At 43.2% G+C, this 13,000-nt stretch overlaps 1 protein-coding gene across 1 annotated transcript in view; it reads right to left on the reverse strand.

Annotated features, from left to right (window-relative positions):
- Positions 1–8,999: 8,999 nt before the first annotated feature.
- Positions 9,000–13,000, reverse strand: part of SPAG1 (sperm associated antigen 1) — a 43,011-nt gene continuing 39,010 nt past the window's right edge. The window contains exons 15-17 of the mRNA XM_009891914.1: positions 11,681–11,845; positions 9,288–9,665; positions 9,000–9,131 (exon numbers count right to left, since the gene is read on the reverse strand). Of these exons, the coding sequence (XP_009890216.1) occupies positions 9,000–9,131; positions 9,288–9,665; positions 11,681–11,845 (675 nt within the window). The remainder of the gene's footprint in view (positions 9,132–9,287; positions 9,666–11,680; positions 11,846–13,000) is intronic.

The following is a 13,000-nucleotide window of genomic DNA, read 5'->3' on the forward strand; positions in this document are numbered from 1 at the left end:
GAACCGCCTGTTGGTTAGGCTCGGTTTCTCACCTGTGTCAGGACAGGCTCAGGAAGAAACTAAATCATTGGGATGCAATACAGAAGACATATCTAAGCTATACTTCTATCAGAGTGAATAACAAGAGGGTAACTGATATGCTGGGTCAACTCTAAAGCTACAATTAGAATCATAGGATCATAAAATGGTTTAGGTTGGAAGGGCCCTTGAAGATCATCGAGTTCCAACCCCCCTGCCATAGACAGGGACACCTCCCACTAGACCAGGTTGCCCAAGGCCACGTCCAGCCTGGCCTTGAACACCTCCAGGGATGGGGCCTCAACAGCCTCTCTGGGCAACCTGTGCCAGTGCCTTACGACCCTCAAAGTAAAAAAATTCTTCCTAATGTTTAATCTAAATTAGAGTATTATTTATACCGCTTTCAATGGCAGAAGAACTGGGATGAGTGGAACATAGCGTACTTAGAAATGGTAGCAAGGCTTTATAAAGATAACCAGGCAGATGGTTGAAAAATCTTAACTGGATTTAATGAACTTAAAAATAACTTCCTAATAAAAGTTTGTTTCAGTAGATGTTTAGGGGAGAGATTTCAGTTGCTGCACTGAAAAACAAACACACAAAAAATACCAAACCTGAACCCTATGAAATCACCTAGTTAAAATTTTTTCAATTATATTTAAGCCAAATCATACCAGGAAGGGGGCAAAAGGGTGCTGAGCGGAAAATAAGATGGGTAAAACACCCTGCCCTATATAGGTGTTTGGAAAGGAAAGTTTGGATTTTTGGTCCTGTGATGGTATGTCCATGGTGTTTGGAGCTGGAAGGTTGTCGGAGGCACATCCCAGGGCCTGCCCCAGGTCCCCCTGGCTGTTGTCCTTGGTGGCTGTGCGCTCTGTGCAGGACAGGCTGCAGTTCTTTGCCCCCATCGCCCTGGAGGTTTCAAGAAATGAAAAGGTGCCAAAGAGTGGGAGATGGGCAGGAGGTGGACACGTGCAGAGCTGAAGGAGTCAGTAGATCACCTTCCATGTTGCCTGGCAGATAAGCAGTGATGGCACATCACTGTAAAAGGCACCAACATTTTTGGACGCCTCTGCCTTGGATGGGGACTGATCACAGTGCAACTAGAGCTTTAAGTGGCTGTTTTAAAGACTTTTTTTTTAAATGGCAGGAATTCTTAATGGATCAACTGCCACAGCCTGGGCTCTGGTGTGGATCCTGCTAACCGGAGGTGGCCCTCCCTTGGGCATAATACTGCTTGCCTGTGTCTACCACCATCTTGTTTTCTGGCAGTGACATCATCTAAAAGTCTTGTTTCTTTGAGTATAAAGGGACAAAAGCTACATGACATCCTCCCTCCTCAACTGTTGTTTTGGGAGGAAAAGATACAAACATACAAAATTCAGGTGAAATTGAGGCAGTCAAGCAGAAACTTGGGAATGAACCCAAGAACCTTTCTGAAATTATAAAGGTCTGAAGAGCACCTTGTCTGCTCCTTTCTGCCCCAAAGGTGACACCCACTTTGTCTTCTCAGATGGAACAGTCTGATGTTGCTGTGGGAGCAAAATGTTCTCTTCCAAGTCTGTTTCTTGGTGAGAAACACAATCCTGGACTGGTGGCGTTGTCTTTGTTACCTTCAGTCTCGAAGGGCAGGAGAAATGGAGAAATGTGGCCATGAGGTACTTGGTAGCCAAGAGGCTTTCATGGGAGGCAAAAGAAGAGTTAGATACACAAACCACAGCAGTAGCACTTAACTTTCATGCCAAACAGAGCTCGACCTGTGAGAACCCCAAGTCTTGAAGATGGCTCTGAAGATGTTAGCCACAATTTGTGGTTTGTTGCTGTTCATATGGTCATATATTAAGAATGTAAGATGTAAAGTGAGGGCATAGACTGTGGACAGGCAAACGTGATGTCAAATGAAGACCTTCCAGATCTCCCCCAGGAAGGGATGTGGTCTTGTACTGTTCTGCTTGCCTGTGTGAATGCTGCCCTTGCCACCAAAGCTGCTGTCCCCAAAGGAGGGAGCGCCAAGCACTGCTCCAAGTGCACCCAAGTTGCCAGTTGTAACATCGCTCAAAACGTTCCCATTATCTGCTTCTCTGAGGGGACCTCTGCCAGTCAGCTGCGCCGGCAGAGCGTGACGCCACCAGCTCTCCTGGCAGCGAGCGCTGCTGCCACTCGTACACCGGGGATGAGGCTGTGCCTCGTGTGCGCAAGAAGGCTGAAGTGCTGCAGGTCCTGCAGCACTGGCGGCTTCCTCTGCTGCTGGCGACACCTTCCCATCAGCGTGCGGAGGTGCCCACGGACTAACAGCACTGCCATAAATGCTCTCATCTTGAACTTGCAAAATAACTTGCTCAACTCCATGGTGGGTTGCCATCTGCCATTCTTTAATTCTATGTAATAATGCTGTAAAACACTTTCCCTAGAGAGGAGAGGAGAGTGGCCATACTGCTACATCTAGTTTATTGCCAGCATTACAGACACCGCATAATGTAACCTGTGGGCAGTCTCTTGGACTCCAAAGAGGAGAATTTGGCAAGTATCTACCAGGTCACGCATAAGGTTTTACAACAAGTACATGGAAAGTTTTCATAGAAGGTTTTGAATGCTGCTGTAAAGAAACTTGAGAAGGTGGAATAGCCTCTGTGAGGGTGTGAAACCATCTTGTGAAGATGTAATTGGAAAAGGTGCTGGGGCGAGTCCTGGTCAGGACACACGGCTCTCATTTTTCATGAGCTGGAGTTCAGTGCGCAGAAGCGTCCCTGCTTTCAGCTGTACGTCTACAGAGGGCCCTGCGTGAAAAGAACTGTCTCACACGGCGCATCTGACCCTCCTGTTGTTGTGAAGGGAACCCTCGGGCTGCGCTGGAGGAGCCTCTCTGAGGAGCTGCATCTAGACCTCCTCCTTGTCTCTCTCAGATGAAACAGTTTGGTTCAAATTCCAAGTTACTACTAAAATAGAATAACATAGCAATCTATGTCATATATTTAATTAGATAGAAACATGGGTATTTTAAAGTGCCCACAAGTACTAGGGGCAGCAACAGTTGTCTTTGAGGTTGTTGAAAATTTCAGAGACAAGACACAACTGAGGTGTCATGGAATTCACAGTAAAAAAAACCCAAACAGTTGTCTTTTTCTCCTGAGGAGGCAGATTTTATGTATATATTTTTAATAGATATATAATGTATTAATCATGCTTCTCTATCCTTTCTCATTATTTGCTTCCTTGTAGAAAAGAGATTGCGACAGCTTTTCAGAAGGAGTTTGTGATTTTTGCATGAGCGTCTCTGGCCTTGGTGGGGAGCTGCTGCCTGGGCACCGTGGGGTGCAGCAACCCGGACACGTCAGGGATGCAGCGCAGCCGCAGGCACAGGGACAGATGCTCGTGGGCGAGCGTGCCCCGCTGCGAGCTCCTGGCTCACATGTCTGCGCTGCTCTCTACACTCTGCTTCTAGAGCTGCCGGCCTTGCCTGCTTCCCATGAAAAACGTGACTTGTTTTTCCCTTCCGTCACTTCTTGATCCCATAAAGCTTAGTTTCTAGTCCTTCTGGGTGACGAAGGCCCTGCTGCTGCTGGGGGCCAGCTGGGGACAGGGATGTGCCACCGGGAGGCCAGACTCAGGGCTGCCCTTCCTGTTCATCTCAGCTCTGCACTGTCCCCATCGTGGCAGTCCCCACCTAAAGCAGGGGAACACGGTGTTCAAGGCAGAGGGAGTCTGTTCCTGGCTCTGTGGTGGGGTTGCCACATGGCCTTGGTCAGCTTCACTTCTACATGGCAAACCTGTGGTTCACCTCCCAGCTCTCACCATGCACGGGAAGCTGCCAGCGTGGTGTGGCCATCCAGCGCTGAGCTGTGCCGACCCTGGCAAGGCCTCGGTGCCAGGACGAATGCAGAGCGGGCACTCTGGCGGCACGTGGGAAGCCCAAAGAGAGTGGGACTGTACGGCCGAGTGAACCTGTCCTGCTGCTCCTCAGCTGTGTCCTGTATGGTGGTGTCACAGACCGTGTGCGCTGACAAAGTCACGCAGACAAAGCCCTGCTCTAACACTGCTGGCCCCATCGCCGGCTCCCAGCTGTTTGGTTTAACTGAGTGCTCCATGGGACCCATGGGGCAGGTGAAGGAAGTGGAGTGCCTGGGAGCACAGCAGGGTAAGAGCATCCCCTTGCTGGGTGCCGGCTGGTACCTAAAACGGCTGCGCTGCCCTTCCCTTGACATGTTGTGTGTTGGCTCAGGCAGCAGAGGGACCAGGTGCCCGCCTGGCACAGAATGCAGCCGCCTCGCAGCAGCTGGAAGCACGACCACAAAGGTGAACCTACTGTGGCATCTCGCTCACGTGCCCGCCCAGGTGATGGGATATCCTGGAGACATGGTTGCCACAGCCCCCGCCTACACACTGGGAACCAGCAGAAATCATTGTGGTGGGCGAAGCCAGCAGGACAAGAAGACACAGCGCTCCTTTCGCCAGGTCCTGGTGGGCTGACTTGACACAAGGACTCTTATTGTTCACCATCTCCACAATCAGGACATTAAAATTCACAACAACCTAAATATTAGAGCGGTTGGGTTTAGGCACCAGAGCAGTGCTGTTAGGGTTTGCGTTCCTCAAGCCGCCCTTCCCTCCTGGGCTGTGTGCTCAAGTCATCTCTGAACACACCATTCTGTGTGCTGGGCACTTTATGTCCCTCTAATCCCCCCTGCTTACTAGCAAAAACACTCTCATGTTGCTGAATTTATTTACGAGGGTGGCATTTAGCAAGCGGGAGCTGAGAAATAGCACAGGGCTGCAAGGAAATGACACCGGTGCCCTGCACAGCCACAGCTGGAAGCTGCGTCTCACACAGAAACGTGTCACATCCCGGTGGGGAGGGAAACAGGGCTGCACAGGCGAGGACACAGGGAATGAGGGCTACTGATGGGTGGGTGACATTTAATGGCCCTTCAGCCACCGGGGTCTGAGCCCCTGCTGCGAGCTGCCCGCCCTTGGTCCCCAGGGTGGCTGCAGCTCACAGGCAGTAAGCAGAGTTACACTCACTCAGGTCGTAAATCTTGATTTGCAAGTGGGGAAGGAGTCTTGTTCCCCGCAGTTCAAAAAATGTGTATTTTATTTCTTGTCATGAACAAGTCTAAATGCTTCCGCTCGCCCGCTTCTGAAAGGCCCGGCAGCCACAAAGCATAGCCCTTTACTCATGCAACCGGATTACATCTGGCAGAGCGGGTGCTGATGAGTGGAAAAATAAACTTCCCACGTAAGAAGAGCACAGAGTGTGGTTTGCGGGTAACTGGGCTCTCGCAGCCTCCCCTGCCTGCACCACGGCGTGGCAACAACGAAAGCAGTGGTGGTGAGGGCTCAGCTCTAAAGCAGCTTTTTAGCCAGAGATGCAACCGTGCCACGATGCCACTCATCCCTTGTAGCACAGCTTACCATTGCCCTTTGGGCCACAGCATCTCTTCTACCTGGCGCTGCCTTCTCTGAAAACTTCAAAAATAGTTTGAATGGAGCAAAATAACAAGGGTACAAACCGCTGTTCCCCGGCCTGCTCTGTTCCCTGGCCACCAGCCTCCTTTTCAGCGGGTACAGAAACTCGCTGTCTCTCCACTTGTGTTAAAAACGGAGCTTTGTGTCCATAAGCAAAGGGGTCACCGCATGCGTGGGCAGCTCCGCGCTACAGGGTACTGTCACACGGCCATCTGCTGTGCAGGGCTGTCCAGCTCACGGCCACCATGGGACCACGCGTCACTTGCCTCTTCCATCACCTGAATAACCAATGTTCTCTTCCTGAATCAGATTTTTGTATTGTGGGTTTTAGTTTGTTTGTGGGCTTGGGTGGGGTTTGGTTTTGTGTTTGATATTTTTTTTTAAATGGTGGCTGTTACTGCTGAGAGGGTGAGTGATGAGCCTGAGAGAGTAACGCTGAGCTGCGATTTGGGTCTCCCCACCACAGCGTCAGGTATGGCATTTGAGATTCTCTTGGCCTTGTCTAGAGAGAAAATGCTTTATTCTTAAAAGGATGTAAAAAACCAATACCAATAAATACCAAAAATTTGGGCCCCTGTGTTTCCATCGAAGCCACGCAGAAAGCCACTGGTGGCAGCGCTGAGGTGGACAGCCATATTCTCACTTTTGCCTGGCAGAGCAGCTCAACCTGGCAACCCAGCAGAGGGGATGCTGTTCGCAGAGGGCAGAGGGAGATGAAAGCACATGATAAATAAATGCTGAGGGCACAGCAGAGACAACCAGATTTAAAAGACGGTAGTATTTCAAAACGGGAAAAAAAAGAGCCGAGGAGTGGCAGGGACAGGGGCTGCCCTGGGAGAGATGAGCTCCTGCCCCAGCAATGGGGACAGCAGCAATTCAACTGGGCTACACCAAGAGCATGGCCAGCAGGTCAAGGGAGGTCATCCTCCCCCTCTACTCTGCCCTGGTGAGGCCGCATCTGGAGTATTGTGTCCAGTTCTGAGCTCCCCGATTCAAGAAGTGACAGGGAACTGCTGGAGAGGGCCCAAAAAAGTGAAACCCAAATATCTGTTGCCAAGTGTTTTGTTAGCCAAAGCCACCCTCTTATTACCGTCAGCTGAACAGGGACATAAGACCTGCTCTTAGCTTTGGAAGATGGGTGACTTCATAGCAAAGTGCTGATTTTTCACCCTGGGGGCTGTTTGTCATTTAATCTCTTGCCGACTGCGCTGACACACGTGGGTACAAGGCTCTGCTCCCCCCCGCCAGCTGGGCAACCAGTTCACTTGCAAACATTGCTGCAGTTCTCCATATAGAACGTCTTAACAAGGGGTAATTTTAGCTTCCTGATCTGCTGATCTCTATCATTTCTACCTCAAACTGAGTTGACCTCTGTTTCAGCTGATATTCAAGCTGGAAGGTATTACAGGAAAAGGTATCTTCCTGGACTACTTTTACGTTTCTAGATTAATCGCTAGGGATTGATTAATACTGTCCTAAAATTAACTGTGATACTGTATACCCATCTATGAGAACCCATTTGTCTATTTTCTCACAGATAAATGATTTGTCAAGAACACTCCATTTAAAAATCTCTTGTCTTTTAAAGCTTTTTTGTCTTTTTAATAATGTCTGATCATCTCCTAAATTTACTAAATTATATTTTTATTATGATTTACTGCTGCAAAGATTCTGATTTTTGTCTTCAGTGTCAAACTTTAGCAGTCAAGACTGCTGCTTAGAAGACCTCTAAAGAGCTTTTAATACTTCAGGTTTTGGGTGGCACAGAGAAAGATTTAACTTCGTCAAGAGCTTTTGTGGTGTGGTGGCTTTTGACATTGGCTCTTACTCAACTACAGTTTTCAAGCAATTAAGACTACTTTAAAATTTCATAGCTGGTTTTTATGCTTTCTTTTACAAAAGAACTTTTCCCTAATCAACGTATTATTAATACAATCCTCCAACTTATTACTTATTGTTATTAAAAAACACTCTGAACTCTATTAAATGAAAATCGATTAAGTTTTCTAAACCGCGTCAGTAAGTTGCACACACACAATGAATCTTCTCTGAACAAACCAAACTGCAGTGGAAAAAAATAAAAAGATTGAAATCACTAACACAGAAATTAGTGAACGTGAATGCCTTTCCACCATGACTGAAGAATGAAATTGGCACTTTGTTGGTTAAATACAATTGGTAATGCACAGATTAGATGAGCGATAGAACTCTCTTGAACACATGACAATCTCATAAAAAGACGACATTTAAGAACAAAAAAATCAGTCGTACTTACAATGCTTTAGGAATTAAAAACCTCATTTTCGTACTCCACTTCAAGACAAAACTCATAACCTACAAGTCAGAATTATAAGCCTAAAGAGTGCAGAACCAGAAGAGAGAATCCATACTTGTACTTTTCAAGAAAAAACTTTATTTTTTTATTAATATTCACCTGAGAAAAATTTTCATTAGAACAACATTCTTGATGATATTTCTGCAGCGCTAGTGAGTTTGATATACATTTATATCACATGTGCAAAGAAGGCATTGGGATATTCGAAAAATTTGAAAGCTTCATCTTGAAAGAAGGAGCTTTGTCAGAATCAAATATAAAACATAAGTACTGCCTAAAATTAAAAAAAAAAATAAATCATACTGGTCCACAAAATGGTTTTACTTTTAGCTTTACAAATACATCTGTAAACAGAAACAGCTGGTGTTTTAAATAACCTGATTACAAAACTCAGAGTTAAATATTTTTATTGCTAAGTGCAGCTATTTCTTCTCCTGTTTACCACTGTCACTTCAGAAGCCATGCAAACCAGCAGTCCTTCCCCTCACACAGAAAATAAGTAATTCTCTGTGCACTAAAAGTTACTCACTTGTTAATTTTAAAAACATACCCATTCATTAAATAATTATTTTCATTCAAAGTGTTCCATGACAAGCTAATATATTATTAATTCGTTCACCTCTGCTGCTAAGCTGTATTGCACCAAAAATATTTAAATCTGTTTTGTATAGACGAGGGATAGTGAAGAAACAGATGGCCTCTAGTAGTTTATCTGAAAAATGTTAATACTTTTTGTAAACTCATTTTAGCAAAGCCATTGCTAACTGACCCATTTATCTTGAAGACACTTCTTTATCACAAGAACATATAACTCACAAAATGATATAGCAAGTGATAACTAAAAGGGTATTACCTATCGTACCATCAAGATATTTCACATTATATATATAATGTAAAATATATTTTTATATATATAATTAACAAAGTCTAAATAATATCAGTATGCCATATAACATGAACTCTGTTACTGAACAGAAAGACATGCATTAAATTCTAGAGATTAAAAATGTATACAACTACAAGAAAAAAAGAGCAGCAAGTTTTAAATGTGCATATGATGTTAAAACAAAATAGAGTTCAAACAGTCTGCGTAAAGACCCACTTCAACCCATGCAAGTCTGCAGAGTTCATACATCCATCTCATACACGAGCTGTATGCATGCAATCAACAAATTTTAACTTCTTAAAGTTCATAAACCTTTTTAAGGCTCTCAAGATCTTCCAAAGAGTACTGATTATTCTGGGTTTCTGAAAGTAAGTCAAACAGCTGCTGAACTTGTTCTTTTTCATTTTTGCTAAGAAGGGCCAGCACCACCTGAAAAAATACATTATTTTATAATTAGCACGGGCTGATTGAAAATTGTAGTATGTGACAGAGATACAAAAATCAGTGTATCATTTCCTTTTAAGATATGAAAATTTCCTTTCAGTTTCTGTTGAACTTAAGTACGTATTCAATCTAGGTTCTTACCTTAAATCTTTCTGCTTTGCTCAAGTAGAAAAGGTGCTGATATACAAGGCCAGGATCTTTTCCAACTACATAATATTCCAATGACTGGACAAAAATCAAAAAGATTTCTCCTTCAAGTTTGTTACTTAGCAGCACTGGCAATTTTTTTGGATCAGTAATTGTTAAAAGATCTGCACAAGCAGCTTTATCCTTACTGGTATTCACTGCGTTTATAATCTGACCAAAGTCATAAGCATTAGATGGTTCAGAAATACGCAGTTTCTCAGAGGTCTTCAATGGCACACTGTTTTGAACTGCTTCCTTCGAAGTAACATGATCAGTCACAACATCTTCTGATGTGACAAACTGCCTTTCTTCCTGTTCATCAGATTCAGTCACCTTCACAAAGACAATGGAACAATACATTTTAATGTGGACATGCAGATAACCTGAAGCTTCATAAACTGCACGCTTATATCCACCAATAATGACGCTAAATTAAAGTTAGCATTTTACTCGTTGTGAAAGAAAGGCGCCTATGTTTTTTTATGTCCTACTTCCCCCCAGAACAGTACCTCTCTAATTCATCTTTAAAGGTTTGTAGTCAAAAGTATTTTACATTTCCTTTCACTGCTTGTCACTCCGCTGTAGAAAGACAACTGAGGACAACTGGGAGAAAGCTAAGGAGGACGGTATATATATATTAAATGTGAAGCTGCAGAAGACAAGCAGAACTGAAATCAAGTCACCAGATACCCACGTTCCATGTCACTGCTGTGCCTTCAGAATAGTACAGGTATCCAGCAGCCATATCAGGTTGCTGTTGGGAGTCTCGCTGTGAAAGGAGAAAGCTCAGCATGGTCTAACTGCCTGAGTACCCACTTAACTTCTCCCGAGTTTGCAGCCTGTGCTGAGTTTCATGAATCGGTCGCTAGAAAATTAATCATGGGTTCAACTACATTTGCTAAAATCCATTTCAAGCTATCAAGAGTTGTGGAATTAATATAAACTGACTAAATTCTCATTGAACGCCGTCTTTTCAATGGATGCCAACGTTTTCGGAAAGTCTGAACATACTGTACTGCATAGCACAGGGTTGTGCTGCAAGCTAGATTTGTCACTTTTGGGCAATACTGCATTGAGCTTATAGACATTTTGTTCTATTTTTTCAACAATCCTTAGTATCAAGAGAGAAATCCTGACTGTCTTACATAGAATTCTAGCTTGATTAAAATGGAATAATAATGATAAATCCCAGTTTCTAATCAAATTTTCCTTTCTCCTCTTTGCAGTTTGTGTTTACAGAACTACCTTGTACTACAGCAGATAAGACAGGCAATGCTAAGGGGGTAGCTGTAATCACGACAGCGAACACAAATGCTTCCTGCCCCACCCCTAGAAAAATTACCGCTGCCAGTAATGTAGTTAGCTGGTCTCCAAACAATGCAGTCACTTCCCAAACCTCCTCTAAACACTCTCCAGGTCCCTTTGTTTGTCACAACTCAGAGCTTAACTAACACTATACCCGGCTTACAGTAGTTACATAAAATCCCATGAACTCGTGACAATGTGAAGTGTTTCGACAGAACAAGTTGTTTCTGTTAATAATTGCAGTTTCCACTACACCACCATTTTGAAATTACATTATCAAATTACACTATCATTCTATGGACTGGTAACTATGTATTTTAACTCTATATTTTAAAATTAAAAGGGAGAAAAACCCCATTCTTAAAGGACCAGGAAAGCTACAATCCAAAAATATCAAATGACTGCGAAAAATCCTTTCATTGCTTAATTCTACCCAGAACTCTGCAAGGCTAACATTTTGATCCAGTACGTAACATTACATCATGTGTTTCTTTTATAAGATCCTACAGATGTTTTACCCATACTCTTGCTCTTTAAGGCAGGATTTCATTCTTCAGACCAAGAACTTTTACTACTAGCGCAAGAACTGCCAGCAGCACGCCTGCTGACAATGAACCTTTGCCAGCACAGCCCCAGAAGCTCCCTGAGTAGCACAAAATGTAAAAGCAAAATTGCTATTTGACAGCCACATTCCGTAAAACAGGTATTTCAAAGCCTAAGCCGCCCCCCCCCCCCCTTTTTTTTTTTTTTTTTTTTTTTTTTTCAAGGAGCATATCCTCAAGTTTGATGCGACGTAAATGCACTTTTTTCCATTTCTGGTGTGGTTCTGAAAACTCTTCGAAGCAGTCCAAGCTTTACTATAGAATGTAATGGACACTGAACATATATTCAATATTCCTCCAACATGCCCTCAAAATAACATGAAAAATAAAACCTCACCTCCCAAAAATGTACAGCTAAAAAGTGCAAAACAAAAGCCTTAATATTATCTCTTCAAATCTGTGGGTTCTGTAATGCTTGCTTTTAAAAATGAACAGGTATACCTCTTGTATGGTTATTTTCTTCCTTTGCTTTTGTTGACTGCCAGCTACAGCACTGCTGTGAAGGTTAAGCAGTTGGGTTACCTCCTCTAGTTCCTTTTTTGCTTCAAGAACATTTGGATCTATTAGAAGTACTCTGTTGAAATCATCAACACTGGCTTGATAATTCTGTAAGTAGAATGGAAAATGATTTTTTTCATAAGCACACCAGAAGAAAAATAAACTTGAACTACCATACTGTTCTTTACAATTAAGAAAAATAAAAATGCTAGGATCTTGACATTAGGCATACAAAAATAATCTAATACAGACTGTAATTTCATTAGAGGGGAAAAAAGGAAATTGAGGATGAGTTTGATTTAGTATTTTTTGACTAAATACTTCCGTATTAAATGTGTAATATGAAATAATTTATTCTGAGAAACATATTCCCTGTATCAGAGAATGTATTATTGAAGACTGCTGCTTTTAAGCATAATTGCTTACAGTGCTAACACATCCTCAAAATTAATATAATATGAGTCCATCAACGGTTTGCATACTTGCTTTGCCAATAAAAGAGAGTTAAATTAAGCATGGATTAAAAACACACCTAATCTTTGTGGGCTTCAATCCAATAGACCAACTCCTACAGTCTGAGAAGGGAAATTTTTGGTTATACTTGAGAAAATTTGGATTATGTTATAAACTCTGGGATAAACAGGACTAGAAGGACGAACACAGCAACAGAGTGGCATTAGGACACAGTTCCTCAATAATCAGTCTTGTCATTTGTTTAATGTTTTTATTTCTAATTTTAATGTTAAGAATTATGATTTTTTACACTAAATTTTCTGGAGACACAGTAGCATCAATTCTGAGGAAGACTGGACTACCACATACAAAAATCAAAACATCTTGAGGGCTGGAGTATAAAAAAAAAAAAAAGAAATGTAGCAGTAAATAGAAGACCGTGCAGACAGTAAAAGATCAACATAGAATCATAGAATGGTTTAGGTTGGAAGGGACCTTGAAGATCATAGAGTTCCAATCCCCCTGCCATAGGCAGGGACACCTCCCACTAGACGAGGTTGCTCAAGGCCACATCCAGCCTGGCCTTAAACTACTCCAGGGACAGAGCCTCAACATAATTTCTTTGTGTGAGGGACCTAATATTTCTTCTGTTCCCAAGCAGTATCCTAAGGTCACTGTAAATCATTCATTATCATGAAAAAAATCCTCGTGTACCAGTTGAGGTATATCCTCAGCATCTCATCTGTAATAAAAGCACTAATGTACATTCACTCATATTCTCTTTCCTACATGGAATATTTTGTTCAATCC

Source organism: Charadrius vociferus, unplaced genomic scaffold (assembly GCF_000708025.1).
Source record: "Charadrius vociferus isolate BGI_N301 unplaced genomic scaffold, ASM70802v2 scaffold15, whole genome shotgun sequence".
NCBI lineage: Eukaryota > Metazoa > Chordata > Aves > Charadriiformes > Charadriidae > Charadrius > Charadrius vociferus.